General features: G+C 28.2%; 2 protein-coding genes across 2 annotated transcripts; one reads left to right on the forward strand and one right to left on the reverse strand.

Moving 5' to 3' along the window:
- Positions 1 to 1924: 1924 nt before the first annotated feature.
- Positions 1925 to 3529, forward strand: LOC145968394 (uncharacterized). Its single transcript, XM_083093817.1, has 2 exons — positions 1925 to 2787; positions 3133 to 3529. Exons 1-2 carry the CDS (start codon positions 1925 to 1927, stop codon positions 3527 to 3529), a joined length of 1260 nt encoding a protein of 419 aa, XP_082949943.1.
- Positions 3530 to 6668: 3139 nt separating this feature from the next.
- LOC145968631 (aminopeptidase N-like) lies at positions 6669 to 22645 on the reverse strand. The gene is made up of 12 exons (XM_083094250.1): positions 22524 to 22645; positions 21088 to 21556; positions 20535 to 21008; positions 19368 to 19551; positions 19012 to 19165; positions 18352 to 18433; positions 15031 to 15422; positions 14257 to 14540; positions 13815 to 14014; positions 12267 to 12635; positions 12071 to 12143; positions 6669 to 7139 (listed from the first exon to the last, which is right to left on the reverse strand). Exons 2-12 carry the CDS (start codon positions 21534 to 21536, stop codon positions 6993 to 6995), a joined length of 2808 nt encoding a protein of 935 aa, XP_082950376.1. The 5' UTR covers positions 21537 to 21556; positions 22524 to 22645; the 3' UTR covers positions 6669 to 6992.
- Between the last annotated feature and the right edge of the window lie 2281 nt (positions 22646 to 24926).

Here is a 24926-nt window from a genome sequence, read left to right on the forward strand (position 1 = left end):
CATATATTCCATCAAATATATCTTTTAAAACGTACATGCTTTCGCGAAATCATATTATATTCATTAAATATTTTTCGTTAATAACTTTTTAATAAATAGTGAGCGACACTTAAAACCTTTTGATACTTACTCAGGAGTGTGAGCTTGACAACATATGTTAAGATTGAAATCAGTGAGGACGTCCGTAAAGTGCATAATTACCGCAATTTCTTTTTCTTAAATTTTATTATTGAAATTATTATTGAATTTATTATTGAAATATTTTACCGGTCCGATACTTTTCCTTCATTCTATATATACTTTAATATAATATGTCATAATTTTAACTATTACATTAACTTTTATTAAATTAATAAAATAAATGATTAAGATAGGCATGGAGAGCTGAAGATCATTATTAGTAACGAGTTGTACAGATTAAAAAGACCAGTAGAAAACATTAATAGTTAAAACTTCAATTTAATAAAACAATGATGTTTAGACAATTTAAAAGCGGACGTTTCGACTTGTATTTAAGTCATCTTCAGCGCATATTATTCTCGGAAAGTATACAAATGTTGTACGCAATGAACATGTATATAAATTTATAAATCGCAGTAAAACGGCAGGGAGATCATCTTACGGTTAGACCCATGGAGGAAACGGACACTACAAATTTAGGTTAATAAGCCCAAATTTGTGTGGTTCTAATGGACGTTTGTCAACCACCAGATCATTAGCCGGACTAAAATTAAGTGCACTCGTATACAGTTGATTCAAGAAATTACATTAACATGAGACAATAACCGGTGAACAGAATTAAAATTAAAAATAATAAAATTAAATTAAATAAATACAAATTAAGAAATTGTTGCACTTATCAGTGATTTACATCAAATTAACAATGTAAAGTTTAATGAGTAAAGAGTAACTTACAATATCATGATGAATATGGATAATTTATATGTCATTGGAAAACTTTATGAACTATATACGAATACCAATCTAATAATCCCTTAAAAGCTATATGTTACTTCCTTCATCGAAGGTACAAATATAAATGATAGATAAACGATCATTATACTGGTATAAATTTTTCTGTGTATGACCTTAAGCATCAGGAAGTTTGTTTATTATTTCATTGTATATGTCAGGAAAGCATTCTGTGTCTGTTTGTGAATTTAAGCCGTTACGTTGTCGTTTAATATAAATCATTTCAGAAATTAACCTTTTGTAATAAAAGGTTTCTCTGTCTAAAATCTTCACGTCATCCCATTTAAAATCGTGATTAAAATTCAATCTATGTTCTGTGATGGCAGACCTATTCGTTATATTTTTATTAATATTCTTCTTGTGTTCATTTATCCTAGTGCTTAATTTCCTGCATGTTTGTCCAACATATGTTGCATCACAACTCTCGCATTCAATCTTATAAACAACATTAGTGTGAGAGCCCTTTGGAATAACGTCTTTATGGGCTCTTATGATCGCATTAAGCTTGTTAAGACTAAAATATGACAAGACAGTATCCGTGTCTTTTATAAAGCTCTTCATATTATCAGTCAAGGATGGAATGAATGGAACCGTAAAATACGAAACACTCTCACTGTCAATTTCAGGTTTATTAGCGGAGTCATTATGCAACAATTGGCGAAGTCTCTGATTAATGTTATCAAATATAAATTTTAAAGGATAACCATTATTAAGTAAAATCCCAATAATATCTATTATGTTATTCCGATGAAACCTAGGGTCCGACAATCTGTAGGCCCTGTCAACCAAACTAAAAATTGTACCTCTTTTCTGGCATTCAGGGTGTTGTGAGTGAAAATTCAGATATCTACTGGAGTACGTTGGTTTATGGTACCAATTAAAATGTAGTCTATTGTTTTCGGATAAAATAGTAATTTCCAAAAAACTCAGAGTTTTATTATTTTCGACTTCAATGGTGAACTGTAGTCTAGGATTAGATGAATTAAAAATCTTTAGAACGTGGTCAACCAAATTGAACGGACAAGCAGTGATAATATCACTGCTAACAAGATGGAAAAATAACGAGTATATTTCACTAGCATCGTACCGCTCCTTGTCATTTAGTGAAGGTACCCTCCCACGTTCTTACAGTTTACCGAAAGTGCACAAGCCGGGCTGCCCGTTCAGACTGATCGTATCGTGCGTTAACACCCCCCTTTACCAGTTAGCAGTATTTTTACACAAAACTATGATCAAAGGCTTTCCTACGGCTGACAGCTATATTGAAAACAGTTTTGAATTGGTTAACAGACTGAGGAACGTACATGTAGAAGAAAATTACAAACTCATTTCTCTAGACGTAGTATCATTATTCACTAATATTCCTGTGGATCTTGCTATGGAAAGTGTTTCAAATAGATGGGACTATATTAAAGAATACACGGACCTTCCCAAACTTGAGTTTTTACTGGGGGTGAGATTTGTACTAAATTCCACTTACTTTACATTTAATAATACATATTATCGTCAATTGTTTGGTACTCCGATGGGTTCTCCTTTGTCTCCAATTATTGCCAATATAGTGATGCAGGATTTGGAAAATAAAGCCTTGAATACAATTGGATTTACACCACCATTCTACTTTAGATATGTTGACGATATTATCACTGCTTGTCCGTTCAATTTGGTTGACCACGTTCTAAAGATTTTTAATTCATCTAATCCTAGACTACAGTTCACCATTGAAGTCGAAAATAATAAAACTCTGAGTTTTTTGGAAATTACTATTTTATCCGAAAACAATAGACTACATTTTAATTGGTACCATAAACCAACGTACTCCAGTAGATATCTGAATTTTCACTCACAACACCCTGAATGCCAGAAAAGAGGTACAATTTTTAGTTTGGTTGACAGGGCCTACAAATTGTCGGACCCTAGGTTTCATCGGAATAACATAATAGATATTATCGGGATTTTATTTAATAATGGTTATCCTTTAAAATTTATATTTGATAACATTAATCAGAGACTTCGCCAATTGTTGCATAATGACTCCGCTAATAAACCTGAAATTGACAGTGAGAGTGTTTCGTATTTTACGGTTCCATTCATTCCATCCTTGACTGATAATATGAAGAGTTTTATAAAAGACACGGATACTGTCTTGTCATATTTTAGTCTTAACAAGCTTAATGCGATCATAAGAGCCCATAAAGACGTTATTCCAAAGGGCTCTCACACTAATGTTGTTTATAAGATTGAATGCGAGAGTTGTGATGCAACATATGTTGGACAAACATGCAGGAAATTAAGCACTAGGATAAATGAACACAAGAAGAATATTAATAAAAATATAACGAATAGGTCTGCCATCACAGAACATAGATTGAATTTTAATCACGATTTTAAATGGGATGACGTGAAGATTTTAGACAGAGAAACCTTTTATTACAAAAGGTTAATTTCTGAAATGATTTATATTAAACGACAACGTAACGGCTTAAATTCACAAACAGACACAGAATGCTTTCCTGACATATACAATGAAATAATAAACAAACTTCCTGATGCTTAAGGTCATACACAGAAAAATTTATACCAGTATAATGATCGTTTATCTATCATTTATATTTGTACCTTCGATGAAGGAAGTAACATATAGCTTTTAAGGGATTATTAGATTGGTATTCGTATATAGTTCATAAAGTTTTCCAATGACATATAAATTATCCATATTCATCATGATATTGTAAGTTACTCTTTACTCATTAAACTTTACATTGTTAATTTGATGTAAATCACTGATAAGTGCAACAATTTCTTAATTTGTATTTATTTAATTTAATTTTATTATTTTTAATTTTAATTCTGTTCACCGGTTATTGTCTCATGTTAATGTAATTTCTTGAATCAACTGTATACGAGTGCACTTAATTTTAGTCCGGCTAATGATCTGGTGGTTGACAAACGTCCATTAGAACCACACAAATTTGGGCTTATTAACCTAAATTTGTAGTGTCCGTTTCCTCCATGGGTCTAACCGTAAGATGATCTCCCTGCCGTTTTACTGCGATTTATAAATTTATATACATGTTCATTGCGTACAACATTTGTATACTTTCCGAGAATAATATGCGCTGAAGATGACTTAAATACAAGTCGAAACGTCCGCTTTTAAATTGTCTAAACATCATTGTTTTATTAAATTGAAGTTTTAACTATTAATGTTTTCTACTGGTCTTTTTAATCTGTACAACTCGTTACTAATAATGATCTTCAGCTCTCCATGCCTATCTTAATCATTTATTTTATTAATTTAAGAGAGCTTTATTACTAATTTAATTTTATTAAATTATTAAATATCTCGTAAAATATTTTTCGATTATCTTGCTTCAACATTTTTATGCATAAAATAATGAAATTAATATAATGGATAAATTGATATAAAGAGAACACATAGTTGGTTTGAAGAAAAATATTAATTTATAATGAGCAGCTAAATTAGTTTATGTAAAATTATGTAAAATTAAAAGATACAATATCTTGTAAATTATAAGTACTCAAATATTGTAAACTATATATATTCAATTTTTTACTATACTATCCTTATAATTTTTAATGTCGAATTGCGAACAGAGAATTGATTTATATAAAAAAAATTAGAATAATTCCATTTGAAAAAAATTAGTTGGCCTTTACATGATCTTGAAAACGATTTTTAAATTAGTCAGCCAGGGCCAAATAGGGACAATAAGTTTCGAAAAACATAATAAAACCTTCGTTAAACATATCAAGCTAATAACATGAACTGACAATGAGATAGATTTAGAAATATTTTTGTTTATTATTAAGACTTTATTTTGATTTAAAATATTTTTACAGTAAAAATAAAAGCAAGAGATTATTAGATACTATTATAATATCTGAATGTCTTAATAATAGTTATAACATATGCAAAGGATAAAAATAGTATTTGTAAGAAAAGAAGCGTGTTAATGTTCATTTGAAAACACAAAAAGTTTTTTTAGAAAATAGAAGTGCTATGTCTTTTCTTTACATTATGCATGCATTCGAAGAGAGATATAAAAATATTTTGTCTAATAACTTATCTTATTTTTATTGAACCAGCTATGAATTTATTAGTATCGAAAACATATAAGCTTAATCGTGATCGTCTCGCTTCGAGGGATCATCAAAAACTGATAATATTTGCAGCTTGATATACTATATCACGTAATTAATGTATGTACTTTATCTTCTTAAGACGATATGAATCAAGCATGCTATTATAGATTTACATAGGTTCTTGATATATTATATCAGATCCTCACTATGCTGATGGTTATGAGGCTTGAAATCATTTCTTAATTTTACATAAACCGTAAAATATTTTGTAAAATATTCATTTTTCGATTATTTTACCTTAATACTTTTATGTACAAAATAATGAGAGGAATCAATTGGTGTAAAGAAAATACATAGTTATTTTAAAGAAAAAGTATGTAATTGTTAATTGCAAATTACATACTTTTTCTTCGAAACAACTATGTATTTTCTTTACACCAATTGATTCCTCATTATTTTGTACATAAAAGTATTAAGGTAAAATAATCGAAAAATGAATATTTTACAAGATATTTTACGGTTTATGTAAAATTAAGAAATGATTTCAAGCCTCATAACTCGAAAAGTATTTAACGAAAAGGTACTTAATTATAGTATTTTAAAAAGGTCTGAAGAAGGGCTACAAGAATATGTAATAAAAAATAGGGGGTCCCATTTAAAAAATTCTAGATGACCTTGCTCTGACCTTGGCGACGCCACCCAAGGTTAAACTTATAGCGCCAGTAAATAGATCTTTCAAAATCCTACAACTTTTATCTGAAACATTTTTTTCTGAAATGCTTAGTTTTCGAGATATTTCACCGTCCTGGTACTTTTTATACACTCTGTATAATACACATAACATATAAAAAACGTCATATCAAAGAGTATAAGGAACAAACATAATAATATGATTATAAATATGTTAAGATGTCTCTGTGTATGTACACATGTGTGTGTGTGTGTGTGTGTGTGTGTGTGTGTGTGTGTGTGTGTGTGTGTGTGTGTGTGTGTGTGTGTGTGTGTGTGTGTCTTTATATATAGATACAAATAATGTCACAATAATGTTACATTTATAACATTTTTTACTCCATTTTCCATTTTCTATATGGTTGTGTAGTAAATACATAATATGGGAAAAAAAAGAGTAAAATTAAAGAATTAGTTCAACAGGAAATGTTTTTTAGGATAACGAAGAACTTTAAGTAGAAGTTTATAAAAGAGAAATTAGATACTAGATTTTTTCATAATAATTTTGATTTATTTATTTTAAAATGTACGAAGAAAGATATACAAAAGAATATACAGAATAAAGAAAGTATACATTTTTAACATTAAAATTATTATTACATTAAATGTAAAAATTAATATGTCGAAAATATATTAATAATAAATATTAATATATAAAGTAATAATATTGATATTAATAGTAATTATTGCATTAATTAAATATTAATATAATAAACCATAAAGATATTAAAGTTCATATCTAATAGATATTAAATTTAATATCTCTCTGAGATATTAAGAATATATTTATATACTTTAATACATATTTAATAGAAAGTTGTTTAAACAGTATGCATACATACATACATATATAGATACACACACACACACATATATATATATATATATATTTACATGTATGTATGCATACTGCTATGCAAACATATATATATGTTATATAAATGTAAGTTAATAATTAAATATAAATATTAAAACAAAATAACAAAAAAGCATCAATAAAAAAATTAAAAATATTACATAATTAGAAATAATCAAATAAATAATTGAAAACGACATATAAATAGTAAATGATTATAAATATACAAAAATTATGAGAAAGATATAAAAGTATTGAGAGTTTAGGTGGTGTAATTTTATATGATGTAATTTTATATATATATATATATATATATATATATATATAATTACGTGATGTAATTTATTTCATTCTGATGAAACATAGTTTGAAAAAATTGTATCTGGTCGTTGATTTCAAATAAGCGTGTTTTTATCTTATGTTGAACTGCCAAAATTGATATTGATTCCGTATGATATTTCACGAAATCATTTATCTGAAATTATTTCAATATTAATATTTATTATCAACAAATCATCAAATGATAATTACCCATACAGCACAGAAGCTTGCATCAACATTGCTGCAATGTTACAACATTGCACATAGCAGTGTAATGCTGCAGAAATATTGCAGAGACATTATTTTGTAATATTACTTTGGCAATGTTGCAGCAACATTTTAACATAGCGAAAATGTATAACATGTGTTTCTTTACTTGCCGCTATGTGGCGACACCAAACTTAACTAACTCGTATTCGAATTTTCATCTAAAGTGGATATAAGGCCTACAAAGGACTAATGTAGTAATTATATATTTTTTGTCTTGTGTCAGTTAAATTTCTGATAAACTGACTTGATTTATTTAATATTCTGAATCCTAATAAGGGATCTAGATTATTAAACAAATAATAATTTGTTTAATAATCTAGATCCCTCGTTGGGATTCAGAATATTAAACAGATTTTTCTTCATTGAATCGGTAAATGGGAAATAATTCATTTATTGCACGTATTAAAATATTCTGGTACCGAGTGTATGTAAAATAATTGTATGTATATTATTGAGATAAATATTTAATAAGACACATTTGATAAAAAACACTAATAGATATTTTTTTTCAAAGGCGGTAAATGTTTTTTTTCTTATCTTTCTTAAACATTTCTTTATATTTTCAAAGTTTATTTATTAAATTTAAAACAGTCTGCATTTGCAATAGCAAAACCCGTTTTAATATTGCAAATACGTTGCACCGTAACATTACTACAATCTTACATTGTAATATTTCTGAGGGCGGACATTTCAACGTTGCTGCAAGCTTGCAGTAATGTTGCAGAAACATTTCGCAACTTCTATGCAATATTACAATGTTTCAATGTTAGGTCTATGCAACGTTTTTGCAATCTTTCGGTGCTGTATGGGTAACAAATTATTAATATCACGAAACAGATGCAACATTTTTTTCGTTATTAATATTATTATATTAATACATGCATATAAAATATGTTAAATATGTATATTGTGTAAGATGTGCGACGTTTTTAGATATAAAAGATATATACAGGGTGTAACTGAAAAAGCGCCCACGGAGCAAATAGTGTTATTCCTGATTAAAAATCGAGTCGAAAAGTCTTGAATCATTTTTTTCTATAATGCTTAATAAAGCGGTAAATATTGAGTAAAGTTGTGCCAATAAGCACCGACCTTTAGCCTCCTTGTCAAAATTTTCGGTAATTATATACATTAGCGAGTCCTCACCGATTTCAATGACCTTGAAATATGTTGTCGAGAGCATGATTCTGAACAACTTTTCCTTATACATGTTACCGCCGCTCGGCCTTAGTTTCCGAGATATTTATAAAAATATTTTATGGTTTTGCAGTATTGTCACCATTATGAAATAACTTTTTTGCACCATGTATTCAGTTTTTGACAAAGTAATAATGTTTACCAAAAAGAGTTGTAAAGCGAGATCCTACCGGCGGGGTGGTTGCGGGAGGGGGGGCCGAAGGCCCCCCCGCGCGCGCGCGCGTGTGTGTGTGTGTGTGTGTGTGTACACATACATTTCTGATATTTTTTAATTGTATTAAATTGTATTAAATTCTATACAAATTAAAAAATATCAGAAATGTATGTATATTACACACACACACGCGCGGGGGGTGCAAGGGGGGTCTTCGGCCCCCCCTCCCGCAACTACCCCGCCGGTAGGATCTCGCTTTACAACTCTTTTTGATAAACATTATTACTTTGTCAAAAACTGAATACATGGTGCAAAAAAGTTATTTCATAATGGTGACAATATTGCAAAACCATAAAATATTTTTATAAATATCTCGGAAACTAAGGCCGAGCGGCGGTAACATGTATAAGGAAAAGTTGTTCAGAATCATGCTCCCGACAACATATTTCAAGGTCATTGAAATCGGTGAGGAATCGCTAATGTATATAATTACCAAATTTTCGGTAAATGTGCTGAATAGGGGACCTAGCCCCAATGACCTTGACCTTGACATATGTTATCAAGGTCACTGTCCTGAGTAAAATGCAAAAGATTTTAGCCGTCGCTCGTTGTTTATTAAAAAGTTATAAACGAAAGAAATTTTAGGAACTTCACATAATTTTCGGACACCATGTACAATAACAGGCCTCTATATCTTATCAAGATCTCCGTTCTGAGTAACATGCAAAAGATTTGTATCCCATTAACAATAATAATGCTGAATAAATACATATTTATCAATAATATATGTTCATTAGCAAGTACATCGATTATAATAGAAATGTACAATAACTTAAATTAGCTGTTATGTAAAAAAATAATTATTTCAAATACATTTAATACAATTAAAAAATATCATAAATGTACGTGTACACACACACACACGCGAGGGAACACATTGCGAAGAGTTCAATCACAATGGATACATGCTGTAAGTTGTAAAGCGAGGTCCACCTTGCCGGCGGGGCGGTTGCGGGAGGGGGGGGCGAAGGCCCCCCTCGCACCACCCGCGCGCGCGCGCGTGTGTGTGTGTGTGTGTGTGTATACATACATGATATTTTTTGAATTGTATTAAATTGTATTAAATTCTATATAAATTTAAATTGTTTACCTTTTTTTTATTTACCTTTAATTTACCTTTTTTGCGTTTTTCTTTACGTTTATTTACGTTTATAACTTTCAACGCGACAAGAGGTCTGTTATTGTACATGGTGTCCGAAAATTATGTGAAATTCGTAAAACTTCTTTTGTTTATAACTTTTTAATAAACAACGAGTGACGGCTAAAATCTTTTGCATGTTACTTAGGACAGTGACTTTGATAACATACGTAAAGGTCAAGGTCATTGGGGCTGGGTCCCCTATTCAGCACATTTACCAGCGTTATAGAAAAAAATGGTTCAGGACTTTTCGACTCGATTTTTAATCAGAAATAACGCTATTTGCTTCGTGGGCGCTTTTTCAGTTACACCCTGTATATACTCGTATATATATATATATATATATATATATATATATATATATATATATATATATATATATATATATACAGGGTGTATCAGACCACCCGTGCCAGCCAAATATCTCGAAAACCAAAAACGACAGACAAAAATATTTCAGACAAAAGTTGTAGGGTTTCAAGTAACGTATTATATAGTAATATTGGTACGACCTTGAATAGTGTTGTCAAGGTCACGTGAAAGTCATCTTAAATTTCTTAAATGGAATCCCCTATTTTTCATTACATATTCTTGTAGCTTATCTCGAGGGCTTTTCAAAACACTATAATAAAGTATTTTTTCATTGAGTACTTTTCGAGTTATGAGGCTTGAAATCATTTCTTAATTTTACATAAATCGTAAAGTATCTTGTAAAATATTCATTTTTCGATTATCTTACCTTAATACTTTTATGTACAAAATAATGAGAGGAATCAATTGGTGTAAAGAAAACACAAAATTGTTTCGAAAAAAAAAATGTAATTGTTAATTGCAAATTACATTCTTTTTTTCGAAACAATTTTGTGTTTTCTTTACACCAATTGATTCCTCTCATTATTTTGTACATAAAAGTATTAAGGTAAGATAATCTAAAAATGAATATTTTACAAGATATTTTATGGTTTATGTAAAATTAAGATATTATTTCAAGCCTCATAACTCGAAAAGTACTCAATGAAAAAATACTTTATTATAGTGTTTTGAAAAGCCCTCGAGATAAGCTACAAGAATATGTAATGAAAAATAGGGGGTTCCATTTAAGAAATTTAAGATGACCTTCACGTGACCTTGACGACACTATTCAAGGTCGTACCAATATTACTATATAATACGTTACTTGAAACCCTACAACTTTTGTCTGAAATATTTTTGTCTGTCGTTCTTGGTTTTCGAGATTTGGCTGGCACGGGTGGTCTGATACACCCTGTATATATACAGGGTGTCCCATTTTAAGTGTCCACCCCAAATATCTCTCTCATTTTTGATTTTAGAGAAAAATGGTTCAGACATGTTTTGTATGGTTTCGAGGGGGCCATAAGATGGTACCATTGATTTGACCTTGAAGAGTCATTTGAAGGTCACGTGAAGGTCACTTCAATTTTTTAAAGTGGAACACCCTATATATTTTTACACATTCTTGTAGCTCATCTCGAGGGCTTTCCAAAACACTATAATTAAGTTAGTTTTCATTAAGTACTTTTCGAGTTATGAAGCTTGAAATCATTTCTTAATTTTACATAAACCGTAAAATATCTTGTAAAACATTCATTTTTCTATTATCTTACCTTAATACTTTTATGCACAACATAATGAGAGGAATCAATTGGTGTAAAGAAAACACATAGTTGTTTCGAAGAAAAAAATGTAATTGTTAATTGCAAATTACATTTTTTTTCTTAAAAACAACTATGTGTTTTCTTTACACCAATTGATTCCTCTCATTATTTTGTACATAAAAGTATTAAGGTAAGATAATCGAAAAATGAATATTTTACAAGATATTTTACGGTTTATGTAAAATTAAGAAATTATTTCAAGCATCATAACTCAAAAAGTACTTAACGGAAAGGTACTTAATTATAGTGTTTTGGAAAGCTCTCGAAATAAGCTACAAGAATGTACAAAAATATATAGGGTATTCCATTTAAAAAAATTGAAGTGATCTTCACGTGACCTTCAAATGACTCTTCAAGGTCAAACCAATGATACCATCTTATGGCCCCCTCGAAACCATACAACTTTTGTCTAAAACATTTTTCTCTATCTTGCTTATTTTTCGAGTTATTTGGCTGCCTAAGTTAAAATGGGTCACCCTGTATATATATATATATATATATATATATATATATATATATATATATATATATATATATTATAATAAAAACTTTAGAAATGAATGTAAAATATAAATTCATAACAGAATTACCTCGTCAAGTTTATCCTTAGAATTCACGTTATTAATAAGCACAATCATCACTACGGTTATACTGACCTGTTTTCTGTAAAAATAAAACAGTACAAATACAGATTTACATTTAATATATACACACCACTTACACACACATTTTCATAATTATGAATAGAATGTTTTTGTATATATAAGATAATATATATTACTATACCTATATTTTAATTCGCGATAATTCTTCAATATTTGTTTAGATATTTTATTAGCATGCTTCGCAAGAGTAGAAAGAAAAATATTAGTCATTGCAGTATCAACATCTTTTTTTCGTGCTTCAAAATTGATATCTGATTCATAAGATTCCAATATAAATACGTGGAAGGTCGGTATAATATTTTGCAGGTAAATAAGTATAAATTCTGGATTTTCAGAACAATCAAGGCTTTTGAAAATTTCAAGATCATATTTTTCATCGTACATTTTACGTACTAAAAATGTCCATTCATATGCTAAATTGTACCATATTTGGAAGTTCGCTGTTTTTAAACCATTGCAATATATCCATTTCTTCCACGCAGGTAAAAGTCTACGAGAGTCAGAAAAACAAATGTTTTCAACATATCACCAATGTTTAGTTTATAATCTCTTCGATAAAAGATTTATTACGTGAGTCGTTTGATAAGTTTGGTAAAGAATGACCGCAAAAACAGGCCTAAAATCGCCCGTTTCGTGGACATCGAAGTTTGAGTCGATTTTGGCGGTAAATAATTGTACATCATAGAACATCAATCCTCTGAAAATTTCAGATTGAGCATACCTTTTATTACTGAGATATGAGGGGTTAAATTGGTCACTATACATCAATGAAGGGTATGCCATTTTATCCGTTCAACACAAAATACCTCGAGGTTATTTCTCATATCAAAAAATGTTTCAGATAAGATTTGTTTATCTGTTAGAAGACTAATTTATCGTGACCTCAAATCGACGTTTAAGTCAAAATTGTGAATAACCTTAAAGTATCTTGTGTTGAACGTGTAAAATGGCGTACCCTTCATTCGTGAATAATACCAACTTCAACCCTTCATATCTCAGCAATAAAAGATATGCTCAATTCGAAATTTTTAGGGGATGAATGTTTGATGATATACAATCATTTACCACCAAAATCGTATCAAAACTCGAGGTCCACGAAACGGGCGATTTTTGCGGTCATTCTTTCCGTGAAATTGCGTCACAATCCATTTGGTGACTTGTTGCTTGTAAAGTTCCCTCTTTCGTATCTCTCCAAAAAAAATTTCAGGCAAAAGTAACGCGTTGTTTACGTTCGATAGTCATTTGAAGCGAGTGATTTGGCTGTTGTTACAAAAATGGAAAAAAAACAAAAATTGGTAAAATTACACGAATTGCGTTTCGAATTAATTCCCCATCCACCCTATTCTCCGGATTTGGTTCCGTGCGAATTCTTCCTGTTTCCAAATTTGAAAATCTGGCTCGGTGGAAAGAAATTCTCGTTGAACGAGGAAGTTGTCGCCGTCAACGAGTATTTTGCAGGCTTTAAGACAGCCTACTTTTCCGACGGTATTAAAAAATTGGAAATTCGTTGGGCTAAGTGTATAGACCTCGATGGAGACTATGTTGAGAAATAACGTAGATTTTTTCCAAAAAAATGTGTTTTACTTGCTTTTTTTCCAAACTTATCAAACGACCCTCGTATATGCGTACAAAAAATATAAAAAAAAATAACGATTATGAGAAAAATTACTCATTATTTTCAGGATCTGTCAAATGATATTCTAATTTATGTTTGGCTGCCATTTTACACATGACATCATGGATTATACATTTCCATTTTGCAAGTTCTTGATTTAAAGATTTATCAAGATCTTTGATTTGTACATTCACATCATCATACGTCTGCATTTCTAAATATTTAAATATGTTCTGCATTTTTTCTAATATTTCCTATAATTTGATAAAAAATATATTTTAATGGTAATGGCACTAGAAGTTACTTTCTAATTTTCAAAAAAGATTAGCTTATAATTTTAGCATATAAATAAATTCTTTTCTAATTACACATTTCACTTTCTAAAAAATTATGTCAGAATTATGATATAAAATCATTATTTTATGCATTTGACCTTTTTTTAATATCTAATGTAATTTTATTGATATAGGTACTTTATTAATGACAATGAATCTACCTTGAGATCTTCATCAAGATGAGTTTTTGGAAATGCGAACATATTTGACATGTATTCAAAAATTTTGATCATAGGATACCATGCTACATAATCTTTCTCTCGCGATAAATAATTCACTATTTCCCAGAATACGGAAAAATTAAGTTTATTTTCTAGTGCAAGATGGAATGCGTCATCGATAATTTGCGCTCGATTGAGAACATGTATATTAGTATAGTTATCAGAATTCAAGTAATGCGCAATTCTTCGCCAATTCTCATCATCATAATTGACACGATAATATCCTGTTATACAAATTTTTATTAAATTATTAAACTTTTAAATTGTATTTTGTTAAAAATTTTAATATATTAAAGAATAGAAATTTTTGTGTATATTATTATCGATCAAATTTCGATATATGTATTATCAATATATTTTGTTTACTATTAATTATAAAATCATATTGGACATATGATAAAAGACAATAAAATAATCCTGAAAAATTTAGATATGAAAAAAATTGTATATAAATAAAATTGTATATAAATTTGAATTATTTTATTTTTGACAAGCGTAATGTTCAGATTGTATATTCAGAGAGATTATACAAAATACACTTAATATTGACATCCCGAAATACTTCATAAAATGTAATTCCATATACTGAATCACATTTGTGTAATGCGTGAAACAACTTGAAGTTCTTACAAGATTTATATGTATACATAAATGTAGAAGCTTAATTTTTATAATAAAAAAATAGATAAAATTATAAATTTATTCAATATTTACCAGTTTGTTGTACGTTGAAAATGATCCATTTATCTTCATTAGGAAAATAAAGTTTTTTATAAAGGGTACCTAGAATATATAAAGGTGTCGTCCAAATCAGTGACGAAGTTATATCAAAATCGGGATTCGATCCTACAGAATAGGTCAATGGTAATAATAGATCATTGGTATAATATTGTTCTTCATCTAATTTATCTTGAAAATGTAGCGATATTGTTGCCACATTAGTAGAATAATTCCGTATCACCTCCAGCACAGGATAATGCCTCTGCATAGCCCATGAATATATGAATTTTTTTACGTCAAATCGATACTTAGGAACTAATGCATCTATGGCATTTTGCATTATAATCCATAATTTGCCAGAAGTTTTCGCGCTAGTCCGATTAAATCTATAACATTTAATATTATATTGTAATGTAAATATTATACATACATACATACATATATATATATATATATATATATATATATATATATATGTATATATAAAATACAATATTATATACACACACACACACACACAGGGTGTCAGGGCAATCTCTTCCCCAAAAAAAAGCTCTTGTAACATATTTCGAGAGCTTTTAAGAATATACTATAATAAAGTATTTTTTCATCGAGTACTTCTCGAGTTATAAGGCTTGAAATAATTTCTTAATTTTTACATAAACCATAAAATATATAATAAAATATTCATTCTTCGATTAGCTTACCTTAATACTCTTATGTACAAAATAATGAGAGGAATCAATTGGTGAAAACACATTGGTAAAGAAAACACATAATTGTTTCGAAAAAAAAATATAATTAATTAAAAAATATAAGTAATTGTTAACTGTAAATTACATATTTTTTCTTTCTTCTACAAGAGCTATTTTTGAAAAGAGATTGCCTTAACACCCTGTGTGTGTGTGTGTGTGTGTGTGTGTGTGTGTGTGTGTGTGTGTGTGTGTGTGTGTGTGTGTGTGTGTGTGTGTGTGTGTGTGTGTGTGTGTGTGTGTGTGTGTGTGTGTGTGTGTGTGTGTGTGTGTGTGTGTGTGTGTGTGTGTGTGTGTGTGGTGAGAGAGAGAGAGAGATATGTACATATATATATATATATATATATATATATATATATATATATATATATATATATATATATACAGGGTGACCCATTTTAACTTAGGCAGCCAAATAACTCGAAAAATAAGCAAGATAGAGAAAAATGTTTTAGACAAAAGTTGTATGGTTTCGAGGGGGCCATAAGATGGTATCATTGGTTTGACCTTGAAGAGTCATTTGAAGGTCACGTGAAGGTCACTTCAATTTTTTTAAATGGAACATCCTATATATTTTTGTACATTCTTGTAGCTCATCTCGAGAGCTTTCCAAAACACTATAATTAAGTACATTTTCGTTAAGTACTTTTTGAGTTATGAGGCTTGAAATAATTTCTTAATTTTACATAAACCGTAAAATATCTTGTAAAATATTCATTTTTCGATTACCTTACCTTAATAGTTTTATGTACAAAATAATGAGAGGAATCAATTGGTGTAAAGAAAACACATAGTTGTTTCGAAGAAAAAATATGTAATTTGCAATTAACAATTCCATATTTTTTCTTAAAAACAACTATGTGTTTTCTTTACACCAATTGATTCCTCTCATTATTTTGTACATAAAAGTATTAAGGTAAGATAATCGAAAAATGAATATTTTACAAGATATTTTACGGTTTATGTAAAATTAAGAAATTATTTCAAGCATCATAACTCAAAAAGTACTTAACGGAAAGGTACTTAATTATAGTGTTTTGGAAAGCTCTCGAAATAAGCTACAAGAATGTACAAAAATATATAGGGTATTCCATTTAAAAAAATTGAAGTGACCTTCACGTGACCTTCAAATGACTCTTCAAGGTCAAACCAATGATACCATCTTATGGCCCCCTCGAAACCATACAACTTTTGTCTAAAACATTTTTCTCTATCTTGTTTATTTTTCGAGTTATTTGGCTGCCTAAGTTAAAATGGGTCACCCTGTATATATACAGGGTGAGCCATTTTAATTAACGCACGCAATTATTTCGGAAACAAAGCATTTTAGAGAAAAATGTTTCAGACAAAAGTTTTATGGTTTCGAGGGGGCCATAAGATAGTATCATTGGTTTGACCTTGAAGAGTTATTTGAAGGTCACATGAAGGTCACCTTCAATTTCTTAAATGGAACCTACTATTTGTCATTGCATATTCTTGTAGCTTATCTCGAGAGCTTTCCAAAACACTATAATTAAGTACCTTTTCGTTAAGTACTTTTTGAGTTATGAGGCTTGAAATAATTTCTTAATTTTACATAAACCGTAAAATATCTTGTAAAATATTCATTTTTCGATTATCTTACCTTAATACTTTTACGTACAAAATAATGAGAGGAATCAACTGGTGTAAAGAAAACACATAGTTGTTTTGAAGAAAAAATATATAATTTGCAATTAACAATTCCATATGTAAAATTAAGAAATGATTTTAAGCCTCATAACTCGGAAAGTACTTAATGAAAACTAACTTAATTATAGTGTTTTGGAAAGCTCTCAAGATGAGCTACAAGAATATGCAAAAGTATATAGGGTGTCCTATTTAAAAAGTTGGAGGTGACCTTCCCGTGACCTTCAGGTGACTCTTCAAGGTCAAACTAATGGCACCATCTTATGTCGCCCTTGAAACCATACTGAACTTTTGTCTGAAACATTTTTTTCTAAATTACTTCGTTTCCGAGATATAAATTTGTAACACTTTACGTGGGCCACCCTGTATATATAAATTTCATAATGTGCATTTGATAAAAAATCGTTAATAAATGGCTTTATAAATAATTTAATCTGCAAATTATTTCATATTTACATTTTTAAATTATTAATTATAAATGCATGTTTCCCTTTTTATCTCTAGAAAATATATTTGAAATTAAATAAATATTAAAATTTTATACTATCCTTATGCGCCTAAAGCTTGATTCTCGAAAAGTTTAATTTAAATAAATTTGTAATTTAAAAACCACTGTTCTCCATTATTTATTGAGAAAATCTCGTGTTTAAATTAATTAACTGAGAAGTCCATAAAAAAAAAAAAAAAAATATATATATATATATATATATATATATATATATATATATATATATAATCATATGTTTTAAGGTATTTCAAATATCCACCTCTTTTAATAATAAAAAAGAAGTTTTATAAAACTTATAAGATATTTCGCTTTTATCTTTCTTTAATATAATATAGTATTCTTTAATGTAATATAATATAGTATTATATTAAAACTTATTATACTCACTGTTTCTTAAAATACATATTGATAGCCTTCGAAAATATATCCTTTGGCATGAATCTTTCTAACATGTGCCATAAAACGGATCCTACGATGATTAAAATAAAATAAATCATATACATATATTTAAAATAATTTGATTGCAATGCGCATAAATTTGTCGAATGTATCTATAATTAAAATTAAATAACCGCAAAGTTTTAGAGCACAATTAAATAACGAAAGCTAAATGGTGTTAAATATACTCATGAAAAACAATAAAAAGTATAATTAGAATTAAGTGAATGATTAAATATAAATAAAATAATGTAAAAAAATCGTCAATTTTCATATCATTTTACAACTTTCTTTGCAGTTGTATTAGTTAAATATTGTAATTATGATTTAAAAAAACATAAAATTGCATGATATAAAAAATTAATTTTATGTTTTGAAAATTCGTGTCTAATTGTCACTACAAAAATTAAATATGCTAAAATACAATAATAATAATTAACAATAAAATACAAATAAATTCGTTTAAAATTAACATTTTTAATTTTTTTAACAATATTCACATTCGGAAATTTAATTTTTGTTTAATTGCCAAATTTTCACAAAAAGTATTATATATACTTTTAATATGGAAAAGAAGAAAGTAAATACATTTCAGAATTGTATACATACCTTTAATAGGGGAAAAAGAAGAAAGTAAATGCGTTTCAGAATAATTATTATAGTGTATTGTAGCAGGATTTATAACAGAATGAGTGTTCAGATAGAGACATTCTTGTTGCACTTGAACTACGAACAAATCCATCATCCGGAAATCTGGTAAAGTCTAGGAACAATTTATATGAGATTTAATAAATAATTTTAATAAGAGATTTCACAAAAATTAAAAACTTTTTATTTATTGACAAACATCCTATGTTTTAATTCATTTTCTTCACTCTGACTTTACTTTAATAAACTTTTTACTTATATATTTATTTAGTAATATAAAGAGTTTTATTATTTAGATTATTTAGATATAAAATAACCTTATCAATAACATATGTTTGGAAAAACATAGTAAAACCCTCGTTCAACAACGTATCAAGCCAATAAGATGAACTGAATAAATTTCCAAGATATTTCTGTGTTATCTCATGTGCTACAAATCGCGCAATTTTCATTTTGTGAGCGATAAAATCAAGCTCTTCATCATAACTGATATCTGCTTCCCTAAAAATAATTCATAACGATACGATTATGTCGGAACACTTGTAATAAACACAGTTTAACGGCACAAATTAACTATATATTATTATTACGTATATTAGAATTAAAAAACATTGGATTTATATGACTTTGTTTTTAATAAATCTAAAATACTTAAATGTTAATAAATCTTGTTAAACTATTTTCAAAATCCTAAAAAATATCTCTAAACGATTTTCAAAATTTATCTTATTCTGTTGAGAAATTAAATAATAATTAATAAGTAAATGAGTATAATAATTAAATAAGTAAAAAATCAAAAGCAGCACAAGTTAAGCACAAAAGCCTGTATTTTGCAGAACTTAAAGAACTCTAAGAAAGAAATATACTTTATAAGTACTTTAAGTACTATATAATAAAGATATCTATGTCTAAACACTCGTATTAGCTTTAACATTTTTATTTAAATGTATCTTATTGATTATAAGAGCTTATATGTTGGAAGTATACAAATTATAATAAAATTTTTCAATATTTAATATTTTTTCCCATTTAATAATAGTAAAATATTAATAAAATATTAATAATAGTAAAATGTAGCTATAACTCTATTTTGTACACTGAACAGAAAAGCTTACAGAAAATGCAGTTATTTTCGTGAATATTTAAAATATCCAAATATACTAATAAAAATGTGTTATATGTATAATAATAAATATAATTTTTTATTTGCTATGGAAATTGGAGAGCGTCTTTTTAATATATAAATGTAAAATAACACGCATGACGTAAATTCATATTTTAAAATATTAAATGATTTAAGATATAATATATCACTGAAATTATTTGAGTGATTACTGAAAGTAATTGTATAAATAAATAATTTTACATTTCTTTTTAAGATGTACAAAAATGTATAACATTATTATATATATAAAAAATTTTAAATATTAAAAAATTTTATCTTCAAATTATAATATTTATTTTTATAATAAAATATAGATTACTTAAAAAAGACGAATCCCAAAGTCTGCTTAACTTCATCTTGATAATTCGGAATTATTACATAATCCACTTTTCTCTCAAAGGAAAGAAAAGTTCTCTCAAAAATATTCTTCGAATTACTCCAATAATTTTTCAAGTAGGCAGTGACATTTTCAGCAATATATTGCGCGGATTTCACATATGGAACTACTTGCATTCTGCACCACGCACTGACTGTCTCAGAAAAGATAATCTGATGAAGATCGGATACCACAAATGCTACGTTATCTATGGACATTGAAGGAGTCTCGTGAAAGTATGTCAACATCATATCATCGGATAAAAGTTTAGAATCTCTTATCGGCATATTCGACAAAACATTGTATTTTTTATTATGTATTATGGAAATATTATATGAGACTCTAAATTTTGGCTCGCCCCAAAATGAAAATATTCTCCGGATTTTCCTCGGTTGAAATCCTGTTGCAACGAACCATCTGCAATTAACACATTTTAACAGAGGTATTAAGAGCTGAAAAGTCTACGACAGGATTTGTTGTTAATATTCCTACTTACCCTTCATCGCTTTTTTCGTTTGTATACGAGGTTTCGAAAAAATCTCTTAAGCTATTAATTGAAGTGTGAAATTTCACATGCAGATTGTAAAGTCCAGGTAATATAACATCATCGAATTTAAAAGAGACAGTTTCTCCTTTAACATATGACTTCGGTACGTAGAATTCTCTGTTGTTAATTCGCCTTAAATTCGCTTCCATTATATTTATAAAATTTGATGCAGTGAGATTTATGTTTTGCATTGCATGTGTATAAATGTTAATATTGACTTCACCAGATAAAATATCCATTATGACTTTATAATTTATATCATAATGCAAAGGTACGGAATCTGACAAAGAATACTTAAATCCGTCGGGTCGCGTAATATTCAACTTTTTGTCAACAGGAATTGCCATAGCGAAAGTGCATATTAAAGCACCACTTAATAATAGTTTTAGGAATGTCATGTTAAATTCTTTATAGATATCTGTAAAAACATTTCTTTATTAAAAGGGAACAATACAAACAAGACAAATCTGTCGAATTTTACATAAGAAAGAAGAAAATAAATAAAATATATATTTATTTTTAGTAAACAAATATGATTAATTGGAAACAAGATTAAAAATAAAATTGATGAAAAAATACAAAATAAATATTTTTTATAAAAAGATATTTTTTTTATTTGAAAAAATAGTTTAACTCCATATCTATAAATATCTATAAATATTATTTATATTTTTAAGATATAAGGTAAATATAATTTTTATTTTTTTTTAACTATATACTGTGGTATTATATATGTATAAAATAAGTTAGAGCATCCTCTCAGATAAATCTTTTTCAAATCTTTTTAAAAATATGTTAAACTTAAAATGTGAAAGCATTAAAATATTTCAGAAATAATGGATTTATATACAAGTTTTATATACAAGTTTAGCTTTATCGGTGATAACTCGATGTCTACTGGCATGTTATATTCTAAATCTATTTGTCCTTTCTGATCTTAAGAGAGATAAAACGAATGAAAACAACAAAGCGGACAGTCGTTACGAAATTAAATTTATTTAAAATTTATTTGTATTTCTTTCTATTTGTATTTCAAAGAAAGCATGAATAATATTAAATATTTTTTACACATTTTATAATAACTAATGTGAAGTTAAACATAATAATTTTTTAACATTAAGATTTTGTTTTTATTTAAAATATTTTATAGTAAAAATAATCAATCAAGATGCTATTATAATATGTACATATCTAAGAATGTCTTAATATTAGTTATATGCAAAGGATAATAAAAATAGTATTTGTAATATAAGGTGTGTATTACTGCCTATTTAAAAACAGAAGAAAAATGTCTTTTAGAATATAAAAGCGCTATGCCTATGTGTTTTCTTTACATTATGCATGCATTCAAAGAGAGATAAAAATATTTTTATCTAATAACTTACCTTATTTAATGAACTAGCCACGAATTCATTAGCGTCAAAAGCACCTAAGCACAGTCGTAATGTTTTCGCTTCGAGAAATCACCGATAAATGACGGCACTCTCGGCGTACGAACAGTAATACGTAGAAGAATAGAGTGTCATGTAAATATTTCTTTTCTTAAGGTTATAACACGCAAGTATCTTATCCATCGATAGAACTCAATACGTACTTCAGAAATTTTTGCATGTTGTCTTCATATTTAGACAATTTTCTTGAATATAAAATTAATCAAGAAATTGTATTTTCTAAATAAGAAGAAATATTCTATATTTATAACAAAAAATATATATATACTGTGTTGCGCTTAGATAACTTAAAATAATCTAGATACAGATTAAATAAATCATATACTCATGTATCTCAGATAAGATAAAAATAATTCGATTTAAGTGTATCTAAATAAAAGATGAATTAGTTAAATATTTTATCTAGACTAATATTTTCTCTACTTTTAAGATAATATTTAAAACAATTTAGGATATATAAAAATAATACATTTGAGACAAAAAATTACAGAAAATAAGCATGTATTCATTTGACAACAATAACGAGTATACAATAACGAGGCCGTGTCCACGTCAATGTCAATCGACCAATGTGATTATGGCTGCGTTCCACTTAACGATCGCAATGCTCGCAGAATCATCTTATCCTTGTTGTTCGCTAAAAGTTAAACAAAGACACTTCACGAGTTTATGAGTGTCGCGATCATTAAGTGGAACGCTTTTAAATCCGTATTACACTACAGGTTGCGAACTCAATTACGGTTGAAATTGACTGATTAGAGTAGCCGGCCGGTAAATTGCTATGGCTTGGAAAAATTGTACTCAGTGCACACTGATTACATTATCTTAGATGTTTTAATAAAAGATACCACTTTTTTATATCTGAGATACAGATAAAGATATCACAATCTTAAAGATAGATAAAAAATAAAATAAACAATAACTGCATCTAGATGAAAATCTAGATAATTATATCTAGATAACGGAAAACGTATATATACAGTGTCCCATTTTAAAAAACGCACCTCGATAATTCTTCAACGAAGCATTTTCAGCAAAAATGTTTCAGACAAAAGTTGTATGGTTTCAAGGGGGACATAAGATGGTGTCATTAATTTGACCTTGAATAATTACTTGAATGTCACGTGAAGGTTACCTTCAATTTTTTTAAATGGAACTGCCTACTTTTTATTGCATATTCTTGCTCATCTCAAGAGCTTTCCAAAACACTATAATTAAGTTAGTTTTCATTAAGTACTTTCCAAGTTATGAGACTTAAAATCATTTCTTAATTTTACATAAACCGTAAAATATCTTGTAAAATATTCATTTTTCGATTACCTTATCTTAATACTTTTATGTACAAAATAATGAGAGGAATCAATTGGTGTAAAGAAAACACATAGTTATTTTTAAGAAAAAATATGTAATTGTTAATTGCAAATTAGCCGAAAAGTCCTGAACCATTTTTTTCTATAATGCTTAATAAAGCGGTGATTATTGAGTAAAGTTGCGCCAATTAAGCACCGATCTTTAGCCTCCTTGTCGAAATTTTTTTTAAGGAAACGCTTTTGACGAAAGAAATATGATTTTTAATGCAAATTAAAGTTTTTCACATTATAACAACCCATAAAGGTGCCTCTACATGGCAGCATCAAGCGTCGAGCGTCTGCGCAGAAAACCATACCGGTACCATTGCGCAGATTCAGAACACCATTGCGCAGATTCAAAACGAGTTCGAGTCCAGCTACACAAAATAGTTGTATATTATTATATAATATATAATATATACTTTAATACATGATATATAATTTAATCAATTATAATATTTACCATTAGTAGGATAAGAAGATTTAGACTGTGAATTAATGATGATCGAATACCAATCCTTAATGTAATCATGATTAAAATTTTATTTTCATATACTTGACATACAAACTTTACAAGTATCAAATTTGTTGCCTATAAAAACAATGTGTTACAAAATACTTCTAACTTGGAGATATACAGGGTGAGCCATTTTAATTAACGCACGCAATTATTTCGGAAACAAAGCATTTTAGAGAAAAATGTTTCAGACAAAAGTTTTATGGTTTCGAGGGGGCCATAAGATGGTATCATTGGTTTGACCTTGAAGAGTTATTTGAAGGTCACATGAAGGTCACCTTCAATTTCTTAAATGGAACCTACTATTTGTCATTGCATATTCTTGTAGCTTATCTCGAGAGCTTTCCAAAACACTATAATTAAGTACTTTTTCGTTAAGTACTTTTTGAGTTATGAGGCTTGAAATAATTTCTTAATTTTACATAAACCGTAAAATATCTTGTAAAATATTCATTTTTCGATTATCTTACC

Source organism: Camponotus vicinus, unplaced genomic scaffold (assembly GCF_025532165.1).
Source record: "Camponotus vicinus isolate PSW18456_S1 unplaced genomic scaffold, iyCamVici1.0 SCAF_3, whole genome shotgun sequence".
NCBI lineage: Eukaryota > Metazoa > Arthropoda > Insecta > Hymenoptera > Formicidae > Camponotus > Camponotus vicinus.